This window comes from Phragmites australis, chromosome 8, assembly GCF_958298935.1.
Source record: "Phragmites australis chromosome 8, lpPhrAust1.1, whole genome shotgun sequence".
NCBI lineage: Eukaryota > Viridiplantae > Streptophyta > Magnoliopsida > Poales > Poaceae > Phragmites > Phragmites australis.
In genome coordinates this window covers 29,751,884-29,777,563 of record NC_084928.1, presented here as the reverse complement: position 1 = coordinate 29,777,563, position 25,680 = coordinate 29,751,884, and the positions used below count along the sequence as shown (strand labels likewise).

The following is a 25,680-nucleotide window of genomic DNA, read 5'->3' as shown; positions in this document are numbered from 1 at the left end:
AGAGATATAGATGTAATCGAATTAGATATGGATGAATATAGCTTATTTTATTTCATATTCTATATTTTTTCTAAAGTTAGAGTCGGACACGGATAGTACCAGATAATTATTTCTTCATTCTATATCATATCCTATATTTTTTCTCAAAATCAAAGTCGGAGCAAATAGTGCTATAAACTTTCGGTTAGTTAGATAGAAATTTTTCACTTTATTTACATTCACACACATCATATAATATAATGGTGCAATCAAATGAGTATAGAGAGAGTGATCACTAAGATATAAAAAACAAAAATATTCAATATTATTTATCTATCGATATATAAAATCTACCTATATATTATCATATTTTAAGTAAAATAATAATATTTTTTTATAATACCTAATATTCGAATACTTCAGATGGATACCAGTCATTTTCTATCATATCTTTTTTTTTTCAATCTAAAATCGAATACAAATAGTATCAAATAGCTATTATTATATCTTATATTCACTCTATAAACCTTTGATCGAATAGGCGAACTTCACCTCGGGCTAGGGGAGGCCACAATTGGCTACGAAGTGGTAGGGCTCACCCACCGGCTTGTCACACCGAACTGCCATCGTTTGTTACACCAATCGTCTGTGCCTGTGCTTGCATCGTCACTGTCAGGCGCCAAGATGCATTGCACCAATCCTTCTCGTGAATAAGCACCTCGCATCCCGGTGTTCCATACATTTCTTATTTGTGTCGTTCTAACTATTTTCTCTTCATTTCAGTTTTCTTCCTAATTCTCTTTTCTATTTTTATTTTCTCTCATTTCTAATATCTTTATCTTAAAGATATTTGTAAAGGAAAAAAAATGAATACTGTCACGAAAAGAATGACTTTAGAAATCCCTTCGTGAAAAAAAACATGAAAAAAAATCGATGAAGCACTGATAGAAAAAAATTTCTTCATAAAAGAATTCCAGATCACAAAAAAAATCCGTTAGACGTGATCTAACACGAGCGAGCGTGTGAATCACACATCACAAACAGCACGCGTTCAAGAGCTAGGCCTATTTCAAACACGGGATTTGAACTATTTCCTGCCAAACTCATGTGAAAATCAAGTCAAATTCATGTGTTCCAGAGAGACCTCAATCAGAAACCGGTGCGTCCAGGTCAGGAGGTCGGACGAGAAGCTCAGCCGACAAGCGAGTAGGGAAGGCAATCGATCGCACGGCAGGCACGGGTAGACAGATTATCGGCTACCATTGCCATCTCCAACAAACGGACCAATTCAGGGAGACCATGGCATCTGCGCCCATCATGTGCACCCCCAACAAACGGACCAATTCATCCGTCCATCCTCCCCAGTTCCCAACAAAACCGCCTCACAACTCACAAGGCCAACTCAAGCTTCACATGGGCATTGCACGCGCCATGCCGAATCATGCCAATTCTTTTATGGATGCAGGCGAAAGCACACAACACCTCACACACCCACATGCAGCAATCAAAGATGGCTCAAGGCACTCGAAGCCCGGTTCCAGGACATAACAGAAAAATGCATGCACCAAAGCAAACCAAGAACAATCCCAGATCTCAATAGCTGCACACCAGCTATAAGCTCTAACAGTGGTTTGAAGCATGGATCTGGATCGAGGAACTGACAAAGAAGAGGAACTAACCTGACTGAAACATGTATATCGAGTAGCGCAAGCTCATATGACTCTCAAGTATAAACCTGCTCACATCCAAGAGTTAATCTTTACAGTAAAACAGCCGCACCACAGCGTCTGTGACGTTACTTCTTCCTGGGCTTGGATCGGCGGCGTGCCGAGCCTTTGCCGGAGCCGGAGCCGGAGCCCCCGAAGATGGCGCAGAGGATGCAGCCCGACACCCTGGGGGACGGCGGGTCCACGTCCGGGGCTACGTCCTTGGTCCGGAACACCTGCTGGTTGTTGTTGCGCGCCTCCTCCTTCTGAGCCTGCTTCCGCTTCGCCTTCTTGCCTTCGCTGTCGCCGTCGCCGCTGCCACCACCCCAGCGCAACATGCTAATGCTCCCGACGCTCCGGGAATGTCGCAGCTCCGGCCGGGGCTCCTCCGCTGCACCATCGCCGCCGGCCTTCGCCTCGGCGTCGGCCTCGGTCAGGAAACGCTCGTCCCAGACCAGCCCCGACGAACCGGACCTTCTGAAAGTCGTCGCCGATCTTTGCAACCCAGCCATGTGCACCTATCCACCTCCCCTCTCCGCAAGAGGAACCAGCTTATCTGCAAGCGTGGAGAGCAAAGGGTAAGGATGAAACACTTCGGTGTGCTTCTGAGCTGCCCGCCTCCTCCGCAGGCACCCGGCGTGTATATATGTAAACGGACAGAGACAGCCATTAATCTACAGACAGAAGAGCAGTCAAAGCCGGTGGCATGGAAAGGTGCCAGAGGCCGTTTTCCAATGACTAAGTGTGTTCTGCTGAGATTACTTTATGAGCATGTACAACAGTGCAGGAACTCACCAAATTAGATTACATGCTAATGCCATTCTATTCTGCCCCACATGACACAGGTTTTACTTTTCCACCATGAGCAAGTGGAGAAAGAGAAGACAAGTGCAAAGAAGCATCTAGACATCAGCACATCACCAAACCCACTGCAGGTGGAAGAGAAATTTCCTGAGAGCTACCGTAAAATATGCAGGCATTCCTTCAACATATTTACACTCGACTGTAAAGTTTGACAAAAAGTTTGTCAATAGTATGACTATTAAACAGCATCCCGTTCAAAAACACAATTAAACAGGATCCACGTAAATATCTAAGGCGTATAATATGCGTTGGCATAAAAATGTTAAACATATCTGACAAAAGGTTGGTTACAAACTTTTGATATAGGCAGTCCCTACCAGAAATTGGTTAAGGATGGAATAGTACATGTGAAGAAAAACTGAAAAAGTCTAGAGGGCCCAGGAGAAGAAGCAAAGGCAACTGGCAATTGTACATTTGTACTCGGCTCTATTTAGTATCAATTGACTGCCAAACATCATTACACAGGTTAGAGGAGAAAAAATCTGTACGACAGTACATAAAGATGTGTCATGTGTACCATCACTATTCACTAGACAATAAGTACAGTATGTCATCCACAACCTAAAAAAAATTCGATTGTGTATAGTGCGGTACAAAAAATCAAAAGTTCATTGTAGACAATATTAGTATACTTAAGATGATTTTAGTCTATGGAGATTAATAAAACTTTAGTTGCATCACAAGATTTAACATATAAATTACTAACTATTATTGTCTCTATCTTTTCTTGCATCTCCATCCTCTCATGTCTCGCCCAGTCTCCCTCCTGGTATAACATTTACCACAAGAGCCCCACAACCATTTTTCCTGCTTCCCAACCTCACTACACTGTTGTACAGGCCCATATGACATGCTACCTCCATCTTCCCTGTCTTTCCACATAATTTCCTTCAGATGGGCTCTGACTTATTTCTCCATCTGCCCCAACACCCATACAATGTGTATTGTGCTAGACTGCCTGTTGATGAAGGCACATCCACTCTAAATAGCAAAAACTCCACAATAGTAATAAAACTCACCATAGTGGCTGAAGAGATATAAATATGGTCCTAAATAGGTGTCAAGGGATATCTGTGGATACACCTAATCATCTGAATCATTGAAAAATATTGCCTACCATCTGACACTGGTTATCCCATGACCAGTCCCAGATAGCAGTCTCATCGGTCCAAAACTAGTTAATTGAAAACAGCAAGGCATTTTGATTAAAGTTAGGTGCAGAGTGGCATGGATTTGAGCTACACGAGGCAGAAGTAGTCTAACAAGTGGCCGATTAGGCCATAAACACTACAAGGTAGGTGACTGAATGAGCACCGGTTATGGATTTATAGAAGTTAGAACATCCATCAAATACTTCGTGTATGCATGGTGTCAGTTACCCTGTCACTGCCTCTCCCTAACATCTGATATTGATTGTCACACAGCTTCATATTTAGGTATTATACCTAATAGGCTAATACTATGGGAAAAAGAAGAAATAAAAATACCGGGCATGTATCCAACAGAAACCAAGCTACAACAAAGATCATGTGAAATGCTTTGATCCCACACCAGAAAATTGATCTAAGCAAGAAAGTGAAAGAATCTATGAACATGTATCATTCAACAAATCAAGATCTGGTCAACAGATCTCAAAGTAACTTTTAGTGAAGCCAATAGTCAAAATGGTGGTCCAGAGTGAAGCCAATTAAAATGGCAAGTGATAGTTGGGAGTTGTACCTGTCACATTGGCTGATCTGATAGTATTGCTACAATCTAAAAGATACTCCATGTTGGACATGCAAAATTTGTACTTTAAAAATTCAAATTTACATGTTTGTACGTGGTTTCAAGCGAACACTATAACAAAGGCTTATCTGAAGAAGTTATGAACTAGCTATCGTCTCAGATACGGATCTCTTGAATGCGGCACGATGGTCAGGGACCCCATCTTGTTCCCGTCTATCCTCAAACCACTTAACAATGGTCTTTCGTGGAAGGTTTGTCACTTGAACTATGCTGCTGATCATTGTATTCTGCATCAAATGAAAAAAAGAGTAAGTGCTTACAAGTTATAAAAGAAGAATAGAAAATATAGGTAATAAGATAGTAATACGAGAGATAATCTATTGAGTGATACGGATGATCTTGATGAAAATATTATTTACCGTGGGGCGCTTGCTTCGTAAGTAGACCCTTTCTAAAGTCTCAACTTGCATCTTTTTTAGCCTTTTCCGCGCAGACCATTCTGCGCTCATGACATGAATGGGAAGCTCCATCTGTGGCTTGATTTCAGTGGCATGACTGGCATCAACCTCATCAACAAAGGTAGAACTAGAAGGTTCTATTTCCTTCACTTCAGGTTTCGAAGGAGCTTCATCAGGCAAAGAATCAGACATGAGTAGAAGTTTCGGTGGTGGATTGCGGAGCAGTTCAATGACCAAAGCCCTATCTAGGCCTAGCTCCCCTGCAAGATTCTTTATCTGCAACAGAAAAGAGTACATGGAAGAGAAAAGAAGAAAAACTTCAATAGTTTGAATCTTGAAGCTTCTCCTATTCCGACAAAAGAGTGTTTTGTAGTAACATAAATCATGCTGATTTCCTAAAGAGAAACTACAAAACTGAAGAGAACATTTAGCTGCTTACACTAGTTTTACGTCGACCTATTTTCAGTGCACGAGCCAATCTCCGGAGTTGCCAGCTTTTCAACTCTGGTCGTTCGATTTCATCTGTTTTCCCATAATTACCAGTCTTTCCAGAGCTCGACAATAAATCTTCTGCTGATTCATCAACACCACCAACATCCCCAATTGCTTCTGCCAACTCCTTTTCAAACCTGGCCATATCTTCTTCTGATATCTCATCGTCGTCGTCATCGACAGATAAATCATCATTCTCAAGATCTTCTTCCAGCTGCTTGAAAAGTGCTTCCAATCCGTCTTCATTACCATCATCGTCCATGCCATATTCTGCATCCACATCCTCCTCGGTCTGTATTTTAGTCTGGAACACCGAAAATTTTGTCAAGAAGCCTTCCAGTCACAATTCACAGCTACACATACAGGAACATGAAGAAAGCCCAAAATCCACACAGCTGTAAGCCTGTAAGTATGTTACGGTAGAAGATAAGGTCGGAAGACCACAATATTGAGGTAAAAAACACTTTGCTAAATCCTCCACGGAGACTTGCAACAATTCACCACATAGCTCTAGGGTTGACTCGAAAAAGGTCACATATCAAACAAGTGTACGACCACCTAAATCTTACTCAATTCCCATACTCAGTACTCCTCTAAGTTTCAAAAATACTCACTAGCCCTCCCAATCTAAGCCTCCAAGACATTCCATTATTCATCCAAGCAACAATTAAACAGAGACACACCAATCAAGACTGTGGGGAAGAGAGAAGAGGTAATTAACCAGTCCATGGGACGTGAGGTTGGTTACCCTGTACTTGGAGGGCCTCCGGCGGAGGGCGCAGGCGACGCCCCGCGGTGCGCCAAAGGGGCGGAGGCGGAGGAGCGTACGTGTACCGAGGAAGGGCGCGGGGCCTGGGACGCAGGAGATGCATGCCCTCGGCGCGGCCGAGGCGGCGGCGGGCACGGCGAGTGGCAGCACCGTCGCCATTTCCGCGAGCTCTCCGGATATTTCGCAGTCCTCTTCTACAATTTTACCAAATATATAGAAAGCGTTTTTTAATGATCCGATTTCATTAGATTTATAATATTATATTTAAATATCGAAATTGTAATGATATATTTTAAAACCGTAATATTTATAACAATATAAATAAAAAAAACCTTATAGAAATGGCCCCGCTGCGTGTGGGCCCCACTAGGTCGTCTTGCTCCTCGAAGGCATTGGGCCCGCTCCGTGGAGCCCAATACAGGCCCACCTGTTTGGGCGGTAGCCCGTGGGTCGGAGAGGCGCGTGTGCTAGTCCTCTAGGTGGCCCGCCCTTTGATCTCGCTGACGCTGGGACCCACTTGGACCGGCGTTGAAGTACTGCACGTCCGCTGACATGAGGACCCGAGCCCCACGTGTCAGCGGCCGTGCAGTAAGTCGGAGGATCCCGTCCCCTCGCGTCCGTCGTTTCTTTCTTGTCTTCGCGGCGTCCGCCGGCGCACCGCTTCTCGCCTCACCGGCTCGCGCGGCCGCCGTGTGCGGCGGCGGCGGCGGCGGCGGCATGGGTTTTGCGAGTGCTGTGCTGAGGAGTTGGTCTGGATCCCCGATCCTCTCGACGGTTCGTGTTCCCTCCCTCTTTCTCCCAGCCCATGCGCCTCGTCGTGCTCTGAATGATCACGCGTGCTCGCGCGCCGTGCGGAATCGTTTGCGCGTTTGGTTGTAGGGGTTGAATTCGATGCGTTCGGCCGTGGGGGAACGCGATCCCGGTCAAGTGCGTGCTAGGGTTTTGGTTTCGTAGGTTTTTTGCTGACATGTAGAGTACTCTTCAGAGTTGGTGCTTAGATTGGGTTGGGGAATCGGGTGATTAAACCATGGAATGAATTACTCACTCGTGAATTGTAACATCTTATGATAGTAATATCGTAATGGTAGATTGGTTTCCAGCCCAAGCGCAGTTGTTTGTGCAATTAGTTCTGCTGAAACGAGGTTTGGGAACGTGTGGGGGGTTATAGAAACTCATGTCTGAGAAAGGAAGGACTACGTATTTACTGCAAGTAGGTTAAGTTGTTCCTAGGGGCTTTCTGCTTTCAACTACGTTCTTTCAGCTCCATCTTTGTGAGTACACTGAATGTCATGCATCGCATACTAAGTTGGTGTTGTTCTTTGTTTTAATCAGAGTGAAGCATCCCGTTTCATTATCAGCCAGTGAGTGCTGCAGAAGATGGCAAGAAATAAGAATCCCTGTATTTTTCTAGATGTGTCCATCGGTGATGTTCATGCAGGGAAAATGGTTTTTGAGGTATGGTTTCCCTCTTATGCTGGTGTCTGTATGGTTTACCTGTGGAAATTTTCAGGATTCAGTTCAAGTTCGTACGAATAACCAAGTATTTAAATCAAAATACCTGTCCATAGAGACCTTATATGTTGTTGACCTTATCCATTTAAGTTATCACTGGAGGATATGTATTGCTGTTGAATCCCCTTCCTCTCTAACTTTCACTGACCCTCTGTTATGAAGCCTCAAGCTGATGACTTGCAAGCTGTCCTGTCAGTTTTTTTTCTTTTCTGGCTAAAAATAATAAATTCTGCCCCTTTGCAGCTGTTTGTTGATGTTGTTCCGAAGACAGCTGAGAACTTTCGAGCATTATGCACAGGTAATTTTTCTTTACTTGTTCAGTTGTTCTGCACCTTTCTGTGAACACTAAAGACAATATCCATTTCTAATTGTCAGTAATGCCAACCTCATTGCTCTGGGGTGAGATGCTGCTGCTATGTTATCTGTATAGCTGTATTACAACCTCTGTTGGATGTAGATGCAGCATTTGAAACCCTTTGTACCAACTCACTAAATATTATTTCAGTAAAATCCCCAATTGTTTCCTTATATATGTAATTTGTGCACTATCCCTACTATTTGTTGTATTGTGCTTTAGGAGAGATGGGAGTTGGAAAAACTACTATATCACCATTGTGTTATCGAGGCACAAGATTTCACAGCATTATGAAGGGACTCATGGCACAGGTGTTATGCCATTTTACTTGTATTTTGATGTCAAAATTTGACTGCCGGCGTCTCTTCCCATCATCTTAGTCAGCTCCTTATTTCTTTTTCTATGACGATCTGTACTCTCAACTAGTTTCTTTTCATGTAGTATCTGATATTGCATTCTGCTCCTTTTCTATTTGACCTTATTAGTAGCATGAACATGTTAAAATGACTCGAGCGTGCTTTTAACCTGACCATCTGATTGACATGCTTAATTTGATTTTCAGGGCGGTGACTTCTCAAAAAAAGATGGTGAGTTATATGGTCTTTTCCTTGCCTTGCTTTTGCTAGTTAGGCGGATAGAGTTGTCGTTTGATAAATTCTTGAAATTATGTGCAAGTATGTAATTACTTCATATATTTTACCATGTTTTTTGTGCTGATTTATTGCTATAAATAGAGTTTGCCCATGTGCATGTTTTCTCTGTTTGATCTAATGCTACAATGACCATGTTCTAGCTTTTCGGAAGTTGGAACCTAAGGAATGCAGTTCTTTCCTTTTCACTTAGTTCTTATAAAGCAAAGTTTGGTTACAAGCTTTCTGTTTTGTTTTTATGAGTCTCACAGGCAATTCTGGCTTTTAGAAACACACTAATTTATGGTGCAGCATTTATAAGGTTGTGTTGTTAAATTTTCAATCTAGTGGTACTGTATTACCAAGACTTCCTTTTGTTTCTTTATGCACCTTGGGCTTTCTTTTCTTCAGCACGACAAAACATTCCACCTTTACAGTTGCTATTGTCATTGTCCATGTCAATGTGGCACTTCACGGAGTTTAGGCAATGGTGCAACACAGAATATGATAGAATAAAACCAGTATCAAGATTTCTATTAGTGAATGATTTTAGCCTGATTCCAATCGTGCACGTTCTATAGGCTTTTGCACATTGTCATCCTACTTTACCATCTGAAATATTATCTTCAATGGGCACCATGGTTCTGTGAATCAATGTTTGTATCCTGTTTGGGTGTGTGCTACGATTTCCTCAAAAGTGCTCCTTATCGGTATCACATATTTTTCTAAATTTCCAATCCCCGTAGAACTTCCCAGTTCCCATAGCTTAGGCCTTAGGGTACTTTCCTTCTTTCCCTCTTCATTCATGTTTTTATCACTTTGTACATCTTAGCAGCTAACATTTGTTGCTCCATTTCACAAGTTTTCTTTGTGTGTACTGTCTAGATTTATTGATAAATTTTCAAAAGTGCTATTGATGATTGCTCGTTTTTTTCTATTATATTGCTCTTTGATGTACCTGTTGTCTGGTAAGAGTTCTTTTGTACACCTGATTGTTTAGTTTCTTGTTTGGAAACTTCCTAACTCACTGACTAGAGAAATGATTGCTTCATATAATCCTGTTACAAGGACTGGTGGAGAGAGTATATACGGTGGGACGTTTGCAGGTATTTATCTTTTTAACATCTGATCATAAAGCCTTATAATCCCTTTCATATTTATTAATAGGCGCTTTGTAATATTAGAAATTTTTGGCTGTTTGGATAGGCACTCATCTAATTCTAGTTGCATGGTTGTTATATTAATAGCATATTAAGGTTTTCAAACAAGCGGAAGGTATATTATTATCGTTCCTCTTTTAATGATGCCGTATTATTTAACTTCAAATAATAGAGGCATTGTGAAGTTTGTTAGTTCCTTTTCTTTTCCATAATCAACCTCATTTTGTTAGCTCACTGTGATGAAGATTTAATGTTCACACAACAGATGAAAATTTTGTCTTACGCCATGATGATCGTGGTCTACTGTCGATAGCAAATACTGGACCAAACACTAATGGCTCCCATTCTTCGTTACATTCAAGCCTACTCATCATCTCGACAAGTTCATTTCTATGAATGTGATTTTCATTTTTTATACATTCCATGGTGGGTAATGATTTAATTTTCCTTCAGTCCAAGTGCACATGTACAAACACAAATATAATCACTCATATTCAATGTACAAAGTTTGTAGTTTATGCACGGACCAATGAGTTACCCAACAATGTGTGGAAAAGAATGCAATCCATGATACTTGTAGAGTCGAACCACAGATCTCAAAAAAATATGGGCTTCTGATAACTTTGACTTTAACCTGTGCCTAATCTGGTCTTGTCAAGTTAAAAAAGGTGGTTCCACTTGGGCTCAAGAAAAGTTGTGTGCTACCCTGTTTCGCAGCCTTTGGATGTGTAGACTTTTTATAGCATTGAAGTTATTCTGATATCATGCTCTGGCAAGTAATTTGCAATGTTAACAAGTGAAATGCCCCACTTAAGAAATACTTTGGTAATTAGGTTTCAAATGTACTGTTGTACACTTTTTATGCACTAACAACTGACAAACAGCATAAAATCGCATTACACCATGGTACATAGCTACTTCTTGCACTTATCTATTTCGATAGGAACCTGTACTCAAACTGAAATAAAGACGGATGGTGTGGGAACTGGTTCTGAAATTGAACATAAATATGGATGCCATTGCCACGTGCGAGGCCTTTGGACCGGTGTGTACTGTAGCGCATGTACTGTAGCACCCCGCCTACTTTGAGATACGATTATATCATATTTGTTAGGGGTCATTTAAAAGGTAAGATTATGTTTCTTATCAATTAGAGATAGAATCGGGCAACCGGCTAGTAGATAGAGTTGGATTCGGTGAGTGACTTTCCATTGGGAGTCCTATTAATAGAAGTCATGTAATTGAATCAATCAAGGAAGAGAAATCAATTTAGTTCTCAGTCCCCTTCTCTTATGTCTCTTCCAATGTCTAAGTCTTCTCAATCTATAGTCTAATCCCTCCCCTAGTAGCTGACGCTGTCCGGCTATCTTCCTGCCAGGTGTTTATCCTAATATTTGGTATTAGAGATGCCAGGTTCTGAATCTGATGTTCTTCGTGTCACGGTGAGCTACTTGCTATACCCGGTGACCGAGGAGGTGCTTCACTAGGTCTTCAACCCATATGGCTCTGAGGAGGTGCAATTGTTCGTGGTGGCAACACATATAGAGGCACTTGTCCGGTTCCGATTAGCACACAACACAGGTCTGAAAGTGCATCTAGACCCCCTAAGTGGGTTTTGGCTTATTGATGACAAAACGATTAAGGAACTAACATGTTTTTCTAAGTTATGAACAGGTTTAAGCATTAGTTGTAAAGATAAGTGACGTTTGACGCCCGTCGAAACAAATGGAGAATCAACGAAGAGTACTCAATAGGATTTAAATTCTTTTATTTTTGAAATTGAGTCTAGGATAGCCGCTTTATTAAGAAGGTTGCATTTGATTGCTTGGTTAGTGTCTCAATGCTCAAGATATCTCTTAGAACCAACTAGTTGAGAGACACAATCACTCACGGACACCGAGTTCATTCTTAAAAAAATCCACTGAGTCAGGATACTCCGGTGTTCACTGGATACTCCGGTACTCAGTATTTAGCCCGGAATCTCCGAGGTAGACTCCGGCAGAGAGTCTCGGTTACGGTTTATTTTTTATTTGGAAAAAGGCCGAAGTCTCCGGTGTTCACCAGATACTCCGGTAATTTAAGGGTTAACAGACCGGAGTCTCCGAGGGAGACTCCGCCAGGGAGTCTCGGTTAAGTGTTTATTTTAATTAAAAGGGGACCGGAGTCTCCGGTGTTCACCGGATACTCCGATAAATGTTTTAGAGTTAACCGGAGTCTCTGAGGGAGACTCCGGCAGAGACTCTCGGTTAGCGTTTAATCTTTTTGATAAAAGAAAAGAGAGACCGGAGTCTCCGGTGTACACCGGATACTCCGGTACCTGGAGAGGCCGGAGGGTCCGGCTAGTCTCCGGACTTAACGTTTTTGGAATGACTGTCAGGACCGGAGACTCCGGTGTTCACCGAAAACTCCGGTAATTTAACAGAACTGTAACGGCTAGTTCTGACACGTTCTGTGACCGTTCTGACGCCGTTTTTGGATTTAGGGCCGGATACTTCGGTGTACACCGGATACTCCGGTCAGTTCTGACAAAACAGTAACGGCTAGTTTTTTTAGAGAGAGCTATAAATGCCCCCACACCCTATGGCATTGAGAGCTTGCTGTTGCTGGTAAACTTTAGACCTCTTGAGCACTTTAAGAGCATTCAAAGACCCTCCAACCACCTCTAGTGCAAAGTTTGCAAATTTTTAGAGAGTTTGTGTTTGGAGAGAGTTCAAGCCACTTGAGCATTGAGTTCTTCATCGAGCATTCGCTGCAATCATTTCTTTTGAAGCTTTGTGCTTCTAGACGGAAAGGCGTCGCCCGTAAAACACCCAAAACTTGTGGAGTGGCACGGGAAGTTTGTAAACATCTTCGAATTGAGTAAGAATTTCTAGCTTGATCTTGATGGTCGCTAGAAGAGGATAGGGTTGGAAAAGACCCAGCTCTTTGTGAGCTCCTCAACGGAGACGTAGGCACTTCTTTGTGAGGTGGCCGAACTCCGGGATAATCTCTCGTGTTCGTATTTGTGCCATTTGCTTTATTGTGTGAATTTTGTGATTTATCATATAAATTGCTTTAGTGATCATCTTGCTAGTGTTTAGTGTTATTCTAGCTCTGTGATATCCAGTAGACCTAGCTTAAACCTTAGATTCTAGCTATTAGCTTTAATTCGTAGTTGTTCTAAATTTCCTGTATAGACCGGAGACTCCGGACTAGACCGGATACTCCGGACCATACCGGAGTATCCGACCTTCACCGGAGTATCCGGCAGATTTAATCCGCTATTTTAGTTTTAATTATCAGAAAAGCCTATTCACCCCCCCTCTAGGCACTTTCAAGGTCAAGCTCACGACGCACTCCACGGGCGTTGCATCTACGAAGGTTGTTGCCATTTGGACATCCAACACATGCAATCAGCACCTTCGTCGACAACAATCTTGCCATGTTCCGATTTCAATGAGGGCGCTAGCTCTTAGGCCATCAAAGCTTTAACCAAGTTGGTGGCCGACATGCAAAAGCAACTCGGCGAATCAGCACAGCAGGTGGCTAGCATCGACAAGCATTCGCTAGATACTACGAATTAGCTGGTAGAGCTGCAAATCAGCATGTCATCCAGTGCAGCGGCTCCTTCACCAGCGGAGACCTCGGGCGACGTCGCTGTTGCAGCTGCGTCAAGAGCGGACACCATTGTCGACACTAATCCACCTTCCATGTGTTCAATATTATGCTCGAGTGGTTGCATCCACGTCGCCACCAGTGATAATCATCGACGTCGACCACAGCGTGGCTGCTGGTGCTCCAAACAAGGGGACTTGTGCTCTCACGTGAAGGGATGCAGACGCTACAACCATTCGTCAACATAGGGATTTCAGGTGCTGCAACCATGGCCACCACCGCTCGAGAATGAGTTTTGTTGTAAGGAGGGGTGAAGTTGTCATGTGCGAGGGCCTTTGGGTTGGTGCGTTACTTAGCACCGCTCCTGCTTTACCTTTTAGTTAGTTATTTGAAAAGATTATATAGCATTTAGAGATAAGATTAAATCGGATTTGTTAGAGGTCATTTAAAAGGTAATATTAGATTTGTTATCAATTAGAGATAGAATCGGCTAGGAGATAGAGTTGGATTTGGGAGTCCTATTAATAGAAGTTATGTGATCGAATCAATCAAGGAAGAGAAATCAATCTAGTTCTCAGTCCCCTTCTCTTATATCTCCCCTAATGTTCTAAGTCTCCCTAATCTATAGTTCAATCCCTCCCCTAGCAGCTGACGCCGTCTAGCTATCCTCCCGGCGGGTGTTTACCTAACAGCCATAAACATAAAACAAACACCCAAAATTGGGGGGGGGGGGGGTATGTTTTTAATTCCATTTTCCTTTGAGCTGAGCCTAGAGCTTCGGTGACTTCTGAGAAGGTCCAGAGCCCAAGGTGCAGCAGGTTTTTTTGTGTCTGTTCATCTTAATCAATTGTGTTTTCACTCTGGCGGTACAAAATGTAACGCCACACCCATTGTCCATCTACTTCTTTGTTATTCTGCAATTAGAAATCTTGAAGAATGAAGAATCATCTACCTGTAAAGATAAAAAAAGTGTTAGTTTATTCAAAATTGGAAGATTGGTGCACTGTCTATCATGCACACTATAGGGATTTTATGAGCTTTGTTTCTTGGGTAATGATTAGCATGTCATAAGGTGATGTACTTCACCTCTTTGATTACGGTTGTTGAAGATTTAAGGAGTTGCGACCTTGGGGTAGTGATTTATATGTCTGATTCTGCTCATGTCCTGAGCATTGTGTGATTTCGTTTGGCAGCAGAGCATGTACAACCAGCTTAGCATGTTAATAACTAGTGAAGAAAATGTGATTGTTTGCTTGAGAATCTGCAGGAGTATTTCTTTAGTGTAGATCTCAAGATACCTATTGTTTCTCAGTATTGTCCAGTTTCATGAGATATAACCCTTGACACATTTTCCAGGAAGAATACTGTGTTTCGCAAGCTTATTCTTGGAGATGATGTCTTGAGGAAGATTGAGAGTGTTGATGTTGATGGTTCATCACCTCATGTTCGAGTGAAAATAGTGAATTGTGGTATGCATATGGAGATCCAAGACCATGGAACTGGATTTTCTGAATCCATAGTTCTAGTTCTAAAACAATTGTAAATTTATTTTAAAAAATAGGGCTCTGGCAGGGTTCCGGGTAGTGGCCCCAACCGATAAGGACCTAAAAGTAGGAAAGAAGCAATATATTTCTTTCTGACGAACCACACCAACCACTGTGCTTCGATCTATGGCAAGTGAAAATGGTAGGCCTCTTTAGCAACGTGGTAGACTTAAGATACACTACAGAGATTTAAGTATTTAAGGATTCTTAATCTTTTATATTGAGACTACAGATATTAGAGATATCCTGAGTGTAATTATTTATCACCTTTCTGTTACATGATTGTGATGCCACAGATAAAGTGAAAGCTGATAACTCAAATCTCTCCAACTATAAGACTTTTGGTAAAGAAAGTAGCGCGCAGAAACTCAGGAGCCGTTGTAAGAGATCTTCAAAAGAAAGAGAGAATAGTATCAGTCAAAGGAGAGGCCCAATCAAAAGGCCATCTGTCAGCCTCAAGAGGTCAGGAAGCCAGAGTCCTGTTCATCAAAGTCGTGGTGGAACCCGTAATCCACCTTGTCGAAAGCTGTAGGAGCACTAGTCCAACACGGCAGAGCATCAGCATTGGCCCTTGTGGACGAAGCCCCAGCACGAGCCCATCTAGAAGTGCTATCAGAAGTCCACATGCTTCACTTTCTAGAAGCAGAAAGAGAAATACTAGTCCCTCTAATGCTCAAACAAGAAGTTTCAATGGGTGATCAGGGAGGCAATTGCCACAGAGGAGTCAGAGTACGAGCCCAGAAGTATCTTCTGTGCGGAGAAGTATGAGCAGAAGCCCACCTGTGAGCAGGAGAAGAAGCATTAGCCCAATTCGAAGTGTTAGCAGGAGTCCTGTAAGGCGCTCTAGGAGGAGCCGAAGCCGAAGTCCTCATGGGGTTGTTCGGAGAAGCCTAAGGAGCAGCCATGTGAGATGATCTAGAAGAAGTTCTGTCCATAGCCCTACATTGCATCATCGATCTCGTAGGAGCATCAGCGGGGGTGCTAGTCCACCTTGCAGTCGCAGGGCAAGATCATCCTCATCTGATCATGGTGGAAGCCCGCTCAGGAGTTGTTCTTCTGATGGAGCTCCAAAGCGTATGAGAAAGGGTCGTGGTTTTACTTGGCGTTACTCCTTTGTAAGAAGATACCGATCACCTACTCCTGACCGTTTGTCTGTTAGGTCATACCACTATGGTGAGGGAATTAAACAATCGTGACAGATAATCAGTTGAATTTATGCTCTTTATTCTTTTGTTTTCGCTTTTGAATAGCTATTCAAGTTCCCTTTTGCAGATATGCAAGCTATCAAAGCTGCCGTTATCGAAGACGGTACAGAAGCTCATCCAGAGGAAGAGCATCACCTAGGTAAAGTAATCGTTATGCTTTCTGACAAATGAGCTCAATGAAGTGAGCTCTCATATGACTTAAACGAGATCTACTGTCATGTAACAGTTTCGGAAGAGTCGTATTTTATACATGAATACAAAGAACATAAACTTGATTTTTTTAGGAAACTGAAAACTTAATTTTGTGAGCTATACGAGACATGCGACTTATTTCAGATCATGTAGCATCTTTGCATCACGAGCACATTCGTGTAAATTGATTCACAATTTCACATTTACTAGTTAGCATCTTTTTTTTTTTTACCATTTGGTCAACTATTTGATGCCATGATATGTCCAGTGCTGGAAATTGTGCAGGAGTGGGAGCCGTAGCCGAAGCATTTCATGCAGCACTGCTGATTACCGCGACAAAGCAAGAGTTTCAGCATGTACAGCAAGAGCTCGGTAGCTCATATGGCACCAACTACAGAAGCTCATCCAGAGGAAGAGCATCACCTAGGTAAAGTAATCATTATGCTTTCTGACAAATGAGCTCAATGAAGTGAGCTCTCATATGAGTTAAATGAGATCTACTGTCATGTAACAGTTTCGGAAGAGTCGTATTTTATACATGAATACAAAGAACATAAACTTGATTTTTTTAGGAAACTGAAAACTTAATTTTGTGAGCAATACGAGACATGCGACTTATTTCAGATCATGTAGCATCTTTGCATCACGAGCACATTCGTGTAAATTCATTCACAATTTCACATTTACTAGTTAGCATCTTTTTTTTTTTTACCATTTGGTCAACTATTTGATGCCATGATATGTCCAGTGCTGGAAATTGTGCAGGAGTGGGTGCCGTAGCCGAAGCATTTCATGCAGCACTGCTGATTACCGCGACAAAGCAAGAGTTTCAGCATGTTTAGCAAGAGCTCGGTAGCTCAGATCGCACCAACTACTGAGAGATCAAGATCATATGGTTGTAGTGAAGAATGCCTTCCTGGCCCGGGTTTCTGTGCCCATTTCATCCGTGCTCCAGACCTCCCCGGTGCAAACGCGCAGGCGGTACTCATGAAGAAACTAGGGATCATCGATGAGGTCGAGCGCCTTGATAAGGATGTGTTGGACGAATACGCGACGCTCTTCCAGAAACCCCTGTCCCACGCACATTTGGTCGCCCTTGCGGCCCTGTTCGGTTGGGTGGTCCCGGACATTGAGGAAGTTCATTCCGCGGATTTCCTGGTGTCTGTGTGTTGAGCGTTGTACGCTGTGCTTGTAAGGTGTTGGTCGTCTGGTCGTGATATGTTTAAATGGATGTAGCTAATAACCTTGTGTGGAACGTTCGAGGCTTGAACAATCTGTCACGCCGTGATGCGGTTCAGGTGGTCGTGGACGGGGTGAACCCAGATATTGTTTGCTTCCAAGAGACCAAGGCTGTGGAGATGTTGACCACAATCCTTCTATCTGCTCTCGGTCCCGAGTTCAGCTGCACGGTGGTGCTTCCGGCAAATGGGTCTCGCGGTGGGATTTTAATGGCTTGGAAGGGAAATGTTTGCACTGCTATTTCCTCCTGCATTGATTCCTACTCGGTTTCGACTCAGTTCACAAGCCCAGACAGGCGGCCATGGTGGCTCACGTGTGTCTATGGGCCACAACTCGACGCCGACAAACTCCAGTTCATGCAGGAGATTAGGGATGTCCGCTCTGCATGCCCGGGGCCATGGGCTTTGATCGGTGATTTCAACTTGATTTACTGGTCGGCTGATAAGAATAAATTCAATGTCGATCATGCCATGATGGGGCGCTTTAGGTGCTTGCTTGATGATCTGGAGTTGCATGAGATTGAGCTCCTAGGAAGACGCTACACTTGGTCGAACAAGCGCTCCTTGCCGACTTTGGTTCGCCTTGACCGTGTGTTTTGCACGACCGATTGGGAGGAGCTCTTTCCTGACTGCCTGCTGCAGAGTTCCGCGGCGGGGGTATCCGATCATTGCCCTCTGCATTTGGGGCATAGAAACAATGTGCGGGGAAAGGTGCGTTTTCAATTTGAATGCTTCTGGCCAGAGCTCGAGGGCTTCCAGGAAGTGGTGCTCCAGTCTTGGTCGGCTCCGATGGACGATGTAGGCCCGCTTCAGCGTCTCGCCCTTAAGCTTAGTAGGCTTGCGAGGGGGGCTACAGTCTTGGAGCCAGAAGATAGTAGGCAATGTCAACTTTCAACTTCAGTTAGCCCGAGAGCTCCTACACAGGTTGGACATGGTGCAAGATGGTCAACCCCTTACCGATCTGGAAGTTTGGTTGAGGCACAGTCTCAAGAAGCATTGCCTCGCCCTATCCTCCTTGCAGCGCACCATTGCGCGTTCCCGGTCGCAGATCAGCTAGCTTCATGAGGGAGATGCCAACACAGTGTTCTTCCATTTACATGCCAGATATAGGGAAAGGAAGAATTGGGTCCCCGCTCTCAAGGTCGATGGTCGTGTGTTGACCTCCCAGCAGGATAAGGAGGAGGCCATGTGGAGTTTCTTCTCCAATTTGTTTGGATCGCCACATCATCGTCATTCCACTCTATGCCTAGAAGCATTCCACCCTGCTGGTTTTGACTTAGCAGAGCTGGAGGTGCCGTTTCACGAGTTCGAGGTGTGGGAAACTATAAAACTCTTGCCGCCGGACAAAGCACCGAGGCTGGATGGGTTCACGGGTCATTTTTAAAAGGTGTGCTAGCCATTTATTAAAGACGACGTCATGGAGGCATTACAGGTTGTGCACGACGGAGATGGTAGAAATCTTAACCTACTGAACTCGGCACTCCTTGTCCTCATCCCGGGATCTCTCTCTGTCCAAGGCTATTCTAAGTTACATTGGAGATGCTTCTGGGCTGCATTCAAAAATGCTCAAGAGCTCAATCGTTCCCATCGGCTGCAAGGAGTCGGACTTGGAGCTGGTCGGCTCAGTACTGCCGTACCCGGTTGCATATCTCCCGTGTAAGTAGCTAGGCCTACCACTCTCTGTCCGCAAATTACGAAAGATGGACCTCCAGCCACTCATCGACAGATTCGATGACTTGCTGCCTGGCTGGAAGGCCGGGTTATTGACCAATGCTGGTCACTCTGTCCTGGTGCAAGCGGTGCTCACCGCCATGCCGATATACATGCTTCTCGCTCTGGATATGCCGAAATGGGTGATCAAAGCTATTGACAAGAGGCGGAGAGCATTTCTTTGGAAAGGGCGAAAGCAAATTCATGGTGGACACTATGCTGTTGCCTGGCTTCATGTGTGCCAGCCGATTGAGCTTGAAGGGCTTGGTATCCACAATCTTGAGATCATGGGGTGGTCGCTCCGTATGAGATGTCTTTGGTTGCAGAAAATGCAACCAGATCGGCTCTGGTCGATGTTTAGCTTGGCTATACACAACAACGTACAAGCGATGTTTGTGGCATCCATGATATCTGAGGTCGAAGACGGGCACTCGACTCTCTTTTGGTCGGATAGATGGTTGCTTGGTCGTTCTTTGAAAGATTTGGCACCAGACTTACTTCCTTTTGTAGCGAAAAGGGCGGTTGCTAAAAGGACTGTGTACATGGCCTTGCAGAACCGGGCTTGGTTTAGAGACATTGGTGCAGCCCTAAATGTGCCAGCGATCTTGCAATTCCTGCAAGTATGGGATGCTGTTGAGGGCTTTCAGCTGCATGCGGGGACTCCGGATCGGCACTGCTGGACCCCGGTGGCATCCGGCACGTTCTCGACGCATTCGGCCTATCGTCGTTTCTTCATAGGTGCTATTACCTTTGAGCCATACAGGAGGATTTGGAAGACGTGGGCTCCGTTGCGAGCCAAATTCTTTGTTTGGCTAGCGACTCTCAATAGATATTGGACGGCGGATAGGCTCGCGCGGCGTGGCTTGCAACACCCACCCAGTTGTCCGCTTTGTGATCAAGTGGATGAAATGGTGCAACACCTATTGACTGATTGTGTTTTTGCTAGAGAAATTTGGTTCAAAACGCTCCAACAGGTGCACCTGGGGAATTTGGCGCCAACGCCTGATGACACGACCTTTCAAACTTGGCGGCAACGAGCGCAGAAAGAAGCTCCCAAGGAGGTTCGCAAGGGTTTCAACTCCTTAGTGATTCTGGTGGCATGGTTTATTTGGAAGCTGCGGAATCGATGCGTCTTTGATGGAGCTCGTCCCTCGATCGCTGGTCTTCTAGCAAATATTCGTGAGGAGGCACGGTTGTGGTGTTTAGGTGGTGCGGCTCAGTTGCGTGCCTTACTAGGTTGAGCTCTAGATCTTGGTCGTTTACTTAGTCTGTGGCGCACTGAATCACCTATAACTAACCCGGTCGTTGGAACGGCATTTTATTTTAACTCGTCTTTCGAGTTTTTTTTTCTTTACTTAATATAATGACACGTAGTTTTCCTGTGTCGTTCGCGAATAAATAAATAAATACATGTAGTTTTAGAAAAGGTTTAGTCAAATTTTGACTAACAATAGGTTTCAAAATATTTAGTTTGGAACTCTTAAAATCATATATGTAAATTTATCTTTAAAAAGCTTTCATAATATCATAAATTCAATTAATTTTATAAATATTTTTTTTAAATAGCAGTCAAAGCTATACGTTGGAAACTATATTTTATCCAAAAATAAGATGTATTTATGACTAGAAAGAGTAGAGCATGTTTGGATCCCTTGACGAGCGTTGTAGCCCTACCGAACAAGGCTAGCTGTTTGGTAGCGATTCAAACACTTGCTTTGCTGGGCAAGCTTGCTCAACCCAGCAAGTTTTTCCTTACTCGTGCAGGCGAGCCAAATCAGCTCTCTCGCACAGGCAAGGATTGCTTGTTGTCAATGCTCTATTGTGCTGGCTCGAATCAACATCTTCTTCTCGGTGGAGGAACTCATCGTCACACAAAATGGTCTTCTTCGTTAGGATCAAGCTCCTCTTCGCTTGAATCAGTATCTTCCCATGTGGGATCGAGCTCCTCCTCACCCGAATCAGCGTCTTCCCCATCGGTTCTCCTCGTGCTAATCGATCTCCTGACTCTTCGCACCGGGGATGTGCCACCAAATTGAGCTCTATGCCACTGAATTGACCTCTCGTACAAATGAGCTTGTGATTTGGAAGAAGAATATAGAAAAAGGGAGGCAGGGTAACCCAGCAGATGTGTGAAATCTTGCCTTGCTTTGTCGAGCGAGGCTTGACGAGCCTTGTTGGTCAAGGGTGAGCTCAATAAGGGATCTAAACTGACCCTAAGTTGTTGCAAGTCCTTAGTCTAACTTCAGCTTTAGAATGATAACGGGAAAAGAGATCCTTTGATTTTACGGAGTAAAGTCACGGATAAACAGTACTCGTGACTTTATTCTAATGTGAACCACTAAATTAAAAACAGACCAACAAGATTTAGCACTACAGCACCACTACCATGCACGTGGTACAGTAAACAGTACAACATTCTTATAAACAGTGTTCATGCTACAATATTTACATGTAAATTACTGCTCACCCCAATAATGTTTGTGAAAACTGCTTATCCTCTGAACAATCTTCTGAACAGTGTTCAGAGGATCCATTTCCCGACAACAGGTAGCCGCCCACGCCCGCTTCCACGAATCACCCGAGCCAGCGCGAACCGGCCCGCTGCTGGCTCGGCACCAAAAGCACCGCGTCGTCAAAGCGCGGCCGCACAACGGCACCAGCCACCACGCCTAACCCACTTTGTCCCAGCGCCGCGGCGACGGCCAACCCACCACCGCACCGCGTCGCGCGAGCCCGACCAGATCGGCAACCGAGGCCTAGAGCGGACGAGTTCCCCCGCCACCGCGCGCGCCCTCCCGCCCACACACCCGCGGAGAGATCGCCGCCGCGGCCTCGTCCGTCCGCGTCTCGTTTGAGGGCATCGTCTCGCCGGGGCGCAGGGCGCAGCCGCGCGGGGATGCGGCGGTCGTCGAGCGGGGCGCGCGTGTCGGAGGGCGGCGACGACCACCACCACAGCCCGGAGGCGCTGCCGACGTACGACCCGCAGTCGGCGGCGGGGCGGCGGGAGGCAGCGCGGGCGCGGGCGCTGGGGCGCACCGTGCACTGCATCCCGGTGGTGGTGCTCCTCTGCGCCCTCCTCCTCTGGCTCTCCGCCTCCACCTCCTCCTCCGGCCACACCCACCTCGGTAAGGATCAGACTCCCCCATTTCGTGGCTGTGTAGATTATGGCTTCAGGCTTTCAGCCCTGGCCCTGGAGGTCTCTTTCTTTCCGATTTCCAGCCGAGCCTCACCACAAGATGGGAAATTCGCGATTGCTTATGATAGAGCGTGAGCTGAACTGCCTCATAGTTCCGTTGCAGACGTGAAATCATCAGTGTGAACTGCAAATGTGTTGGATATTTTTCTGAATTAAATCGTTTGGCGCCGCAAAATGTAGCTTTTTTTGTGTTGTTGTTCCAGCATCGAGTAGGACTCGAGAGGTATATTTCAGCTGGAGAGCGATGAGCCAAACGTCTCAGTTTGACACCAGTAATATTACTATGCAAATTAAGTAGAAGAGCATACGATAGAAAATCTTAAGTTTAGGTTGGAGAACTAAAAAAGATGTGTAATGTGCTCTCTAACTCTCTTAGCCAGTTTCAGACCTTCAGTCTTCCAAGTTATACAAAATGATGCCGTGAGAAATACTACCTGCTTCAGCATTCTCCAATCGCTTCGATGACAGGATATATAGAGATTTTTTTACCACCGATTAATCTTGACTTTTGACAGCCCCGGAGCTCTACTGGTTCCCATCTGAGTGTGGACACGGGCTGGCAATATTGTCTAGGATGGCACATTTTCTAGTTACAATTTACATAGTGTTTCTTTTGTTTTTGTGAAATGGTTGAAAAATGAAGAGGCATAACCTTAGTTACTTTTTGCCACCAAGAAGGGAAGTATCAGGCACCAATACCCTCGTAACATGGACTGGCCTATGCTAGACGGGCATCTTGAGGCTAGTGGACAGTCATCCTTGTTAAATGCAAGGCATTGTGCTATTTCTGGAAGCTAGCCTCTAATGTTTGTTCCTATATCTTTGCGATTGCTAATTTGTAGATCCTTCTGTCATGATTTGTATCTTTTTTTCTGTGCCGCCTGTTTGCTGCTTGCTCCATAGCTGCAAAGAACATGCTCCTTTGTAGTTGTAGTTCACTACAACCGGGGATGTAATGCACATGTTCTTGCAAGTTGCAACAGTCTTGTTGTGTATGCCAGAGCTGCAAATCACAAAAAAGGTTCACGTTATGGCTGCTCCCCGTCACGACTCAAGAGCCAATTGCTAGAAAAATCATAAATTTGATTTTAGTGTCTTTTGAAATGCACATCAGTTGATCTGGCAATGGGCAATAATTGAAAAACATTCATCTGCAGGCCATCACCCCTTGGGTGGTTTTCCGTATGCAAATCCACTTTTTTAAGGATCTAGAGCTGGAGTGTCATATGCCCCTATCCATGCCCTCAAACTCCCTTGACAGATTTGGTTTTTTTTATTTTTTTAATGCATCTGATGCTTGCTCACCATCGGAACTGGAACTTTGTATAAGAATTGTTTTGTTTGTTTTGCTTTCTAAAAGGCTTTCTGATGTTAATGATTTTGCTTCTGTTTACAGATTGAGAATCAGTGGGCATCTTAAGTTGACCTGACGCCTGACAGCTGTAATCTTGTTCCCCTAATACAAGTGAAGTAGAGTTCTGAGTTCCGAAAAGAAAACTAAAAAAAAGTGTAGATCAGTCATGATGAAGTAATACACAGATATGTTAAGTCCATGTTTTTGGATACATAGAAACAAGTCCATATTTGAGTTGAGATGATTTGGCATAGAAACAAGCTCATCTACGAGCAATTTTTTGATACATCTTATAAGTCCATATTTGAGTTGCGATGATTTGGCTCACTGTTACAAATTGTATACAAATGGGGTATGTATTCTTTCCCAACACTATGCATATAATACATGTTCTAATGTTCTTTTTGTACACTTCTTGTTGTTCTTTGCACATTCTAATATTCTATACATGTGAACATGTGATTGGTAGCACAACCAAATTGATGTTGCTTGTTTTTGCCACAAAGAAGCATCTCTGTCTTGTAAGTAGTTCACATTCAGCTTGCACTTTACAGTTATCTCTGTTATGCATGTGAGCAAGGCATTCTTCCATTAGTGCTTGTACAGATGTGGAACTAAATTTCATCTATCCAAGAGATATAAAGGAACTGGTGATGGTTCTTGTACTCCTAAGTCCAAACAATGGTGATGTATGAATTTTTGACAAATTCTATATGCATTCCTTTAACACCACTACCAATAAACAGTTAATTTGGTGGGAAATATTGCTTCGAAAATTAACACAGAAACAAGCTCATACATCTAAAACGGCATATGTTTGCGAAGCAAAACGAACGTTATAAAATTACATCTATTTTTTTTTTAACCAAAACTGAACTTTTAAATCGACGTCTATTTTGAGCTAGAGGTTTCAGCTGTTTGGGTGATACTCTCATGGTGGCCCTTTGGACACAAGGACGTTACACCATCAAATTCGTGTGCACTTTGACACGGAAAAAAGAGAGAGAGGTAAGTTCTCGTGGATGCTGATGGTGCATCAACCAAAATATACGCCGATTAGCGACCAAAACAATCAGTATTCAGGATTGCAGGAGCCCTGTAAACCGATGCTCTTGGGTACATGAAATATCTAATTTATAAAACATGAGTTAATTTCATGTTTATCTATTCCTCTACTCTCCTTTCATTTAATAAAAAACTTTAAATTTTAAATAATTTACCTACTTTTTTATCCATCCTTTTTATTCAGTCTCCACCACTCGTTATTGGCTATGGATATAAAACTCGTTTTACTAATAAAAATAAACAAAAAATTAAGAAAAAATTTAGCAGATAAGCTTCTCCTTATTTCTCAAATCTCATTTAAAATCAAACTACGACATCACTCTCGACGTATTTGTTCGACAACGTATTCATAACGTATCTATATCTTCGTACCTTGAGTTTATGATTAATATTCTATATCTAATATTTATTTTTTCGTTATAACACATGTACACCTAGCTAGTAATCTTAAAAGGGGTCGATGCCCCCTTCCTCAAGAACACATCTCTAATTCTCGATAGAACGAAGCTTGGTATATCCACCCGATGGGATAAGCCTGGATTGTCTCATGCGTGAAGCAAATCTGCATACCTGAACACGTGACCACGAAGATTTCTGAACCTGCGACGCATGCAATCCTGCCGAATTTCGGTGCGTCATTTTCAGTGCTACAAATTCGAGAGGTCTCCTAGACTTGGCCTTTCCTGAAAACGCAATGTGGTACCGCCAACGGGAGCCATTCGTTACCCCCAACCAAACCAAGACCTGAAAGCTATTCGTTACCCCCAACCAAACCAAGACCTGAAAGCTACTAGTGCCACATTTTTTTATTAATTCATTAAAGAACTAAATAATAATTAGTGAAAGGTTATCTTTGTGATGTGTGTTATTTTTTACATTATTTTTCTCGGGTCATCTTTCCGGTACGCAAGGAATATGAAAACCAAGCAA

At 43.7% G+C, this 25,680-nt stretch overlaps 4 protein-coding genes and 1 pseudogene across 11 annotated transcripts; 3 read left to right on the top strand and 2 right to left on the bottom strand.

Annotated features, from left to right (window-relative positions):
* Positions 1 to 1,649: 1,649 nt before the first annotated feature.
* LOC133926978 (MAPK kinase substrate protein At1g80180-like) lies at positions 1,650 to 2,463 on the bottom strand. The gene has a single exon (XM_062373178.1). The coding sequence runs from the start codon at positions 2,195 to 2,197 to the stop codon at positions 1,775 to 1,777; it is 423 nt and encodes a 140-aa protein (XP_062229162.1). The 5' UTR covers positions 2,198 to 2,463; the 3' UTR covers positions 1,650 to 1,774.
* A 1,742-nt stretch (positions 2,464 to 4,205) lies between these two features.
* On the bottom strand, positions 4,206 to 6,219 carry LOC133926977 (protein OVEREXPRESSOR OF CATIONIC PEROXIDASE 3-like). The gene is made up of 4 exons (XM_062373177.1): positions 5,976 to 6,219; positions 5,175 to 5,531; positions 4,697 to 5,011; positions 4,206 to 4,564 (listed from the first exon to the last, which is right to left on the bottom strand). Exons 1-4 carry the CDS (start codon positions 6,153 to 6,155, stop codon positions 4,415 to 4,417), a joined length of 1,002 nt encoding a protein of 333 aa, XP_062229161.1. The 5' UTR covers positions 6,156 to 6,219; the 3' UTR covers positions 4,206 to 4,414.
* A 349-nt stretch (positions 6,220 to 6,568) lies between these two features.
* Positions 6,569 to 15,197, top strand: LOC133926976 (peptidyl-prolyl cis-trans isomerase CYP63-like). 7 transcript variants are annotated; one of them, XR_009911217.1, is made up of 9 exons: positions 6,569 to 6,770; positions 7,329 to 7,451; positions 7,752 to 7,806; positions 8,086 to 8,174; positions 8,426 to 8,451; positions 9,561 to 9,598; positions 9,918 to 10,034; positions 14,603 to 14,715; positions 15,087 to 15,197. XR_009911217.1 is itself a non-coding variant. In XM_062373173.1 (8 exons), the coding sequence occupies exons 2-8, from the start codon at positions 7,374 to 7,376 to the stop codon at positions 14,647 to 14,649; spliced, it is 447 nt and encodes a 148-aa protein (XP_062229157.1). In that variant the 5' UTR covers positions 6,569 to 6,770; positions 7,329 to 7,373; the 3' UTR covers positions 14,650 to 15,034. The 7 variants fall into 7 exon arrangements, 4 of the variants coding, with proteins under 4 accessions (XP_062229157.1, XP_062229156.1, XP_062229159.1 ...); XR_009911218.1 differs by lacking the exon at positions 15,087 to 15,197 and having other exon boundaries at positions 8,426 to 8,450; positions 9,528 to 9,598; positions 14,603 to 15,034; XM_062373173.1 differs by lacking the exon at positions 15,087 to 15,197 and having other exon boundaries at positions 8,089 to 8,174; positions 14,603 to 15,034.
* LOC133927723 (peptidyl-prolyl cis-trans isomerase CYP95-like) lies at positions 15,096 to 17,583 on the top strand (annotated as a pseudogene).
* Positions 17,584 to 21,553: 3,970 nt separating this feature from the next.
* Positions 21,554 to 24,096, top strand: LOC133926975 (uncharacterized). 2 transcript variants are annotated; one of them, XM_062373170.1, is made up of 2 exons: positions 21,554 to 22,260; positions 23,489 to 23,721. In XM_062373170.1, the coding sequence occupies exons 1-2, from the start codon at positions 22,032 to 22,034 to the stop codon at positions 23,533 to 23,535; spliced, it is 276 nt and encodes a 91-aa protein (XP_062229154.1). In that variant the 5' UTR covers positions 21,554 to 22,031; the 3' UTR covers positions 23,536 to 23,721. The 2 variants fall into 2 exon arrangements, with proteins under 2 accessions (XP_062229154.1, XP_062229155.1); XM_062373171.1 differs by lacking the exon at positions 23,489 to 23,721 and adding an exon at positions 23,728 to 24,096 and having other exon boundaries at positions 21,574 to 22,260.
* Positions 24,097 to 25,680: the final 1,584 nt, after the last annotated feature.

Excerpts from the sequence above, each read along its gene's own strand:
- LOC133926978 (XM_062373178.1), bottom strand. The coding sequence starts at position 2,197 with ATGGCTGGGTTGCAAAGATCGGCGACGACTTTCAGAAGGTCCGGTTCG.
- LOC133926977 (XM_062373177.1), bottom strand. The coding sequence starts at position 6,155 with ATGGCGACGGTGCTGCCACTCGCCGTGCCCGCCGCCGCCTCGGCCGCG. Across the intron at positions 5,012-5,174 it reads TAGGTCGACGTAAAACTAGT|ATAAAGAATCTTGCAGGGGA; the intron begins GTAAGCAGCTAA and ends TTTCTGTTGCAG. Across the intron at positions 4,565-4,696 it reads TACGAAGCAAGCGCCCCACG|AATACAATGATCAGCAGCAT; the intron begins GTAAATAATATT and ends CATTTGATGCAG.
- LOC133926976 (XM_062373172.1), top strand. The coding sequence starts at position 7,374 with ATGGCAAGAAATAAGAATCCCTGTATTTTTCTAGATGTGTCCATCGGT. Across the intron at positions 7,452-7,751 it reads CAGGGAAAATGGTTTTTGAG|CTGTTTGTTGATGTTGTTCC; the intron begins GTATGGTTTCCC and ends GCCCCTTTGCAG. Across the intron at positions 10,035-14,602 it reads CCTACTCATCATCTCGACAA|GAAGAATACTGTGTTTCGCA; the intron begins GTTCATTTCTAT and ends CACATTTTCCAG.
- LOC133926975 (XM_062373170.1), top strand. The coding sequence starts at position 22,032 with ATGCGGCGGTCGTCGAGCGGGGCGCGCGTGTCGGAGGGCGGCGACGAC. Across the intron at positions 22,261-23,488 it reads CTCCGGCCACACCCACCTCG|GCCATCACCCCTTGGGTGGT; the intron begins GTAAGGATCAGA and ends ATTCATCTGCAG.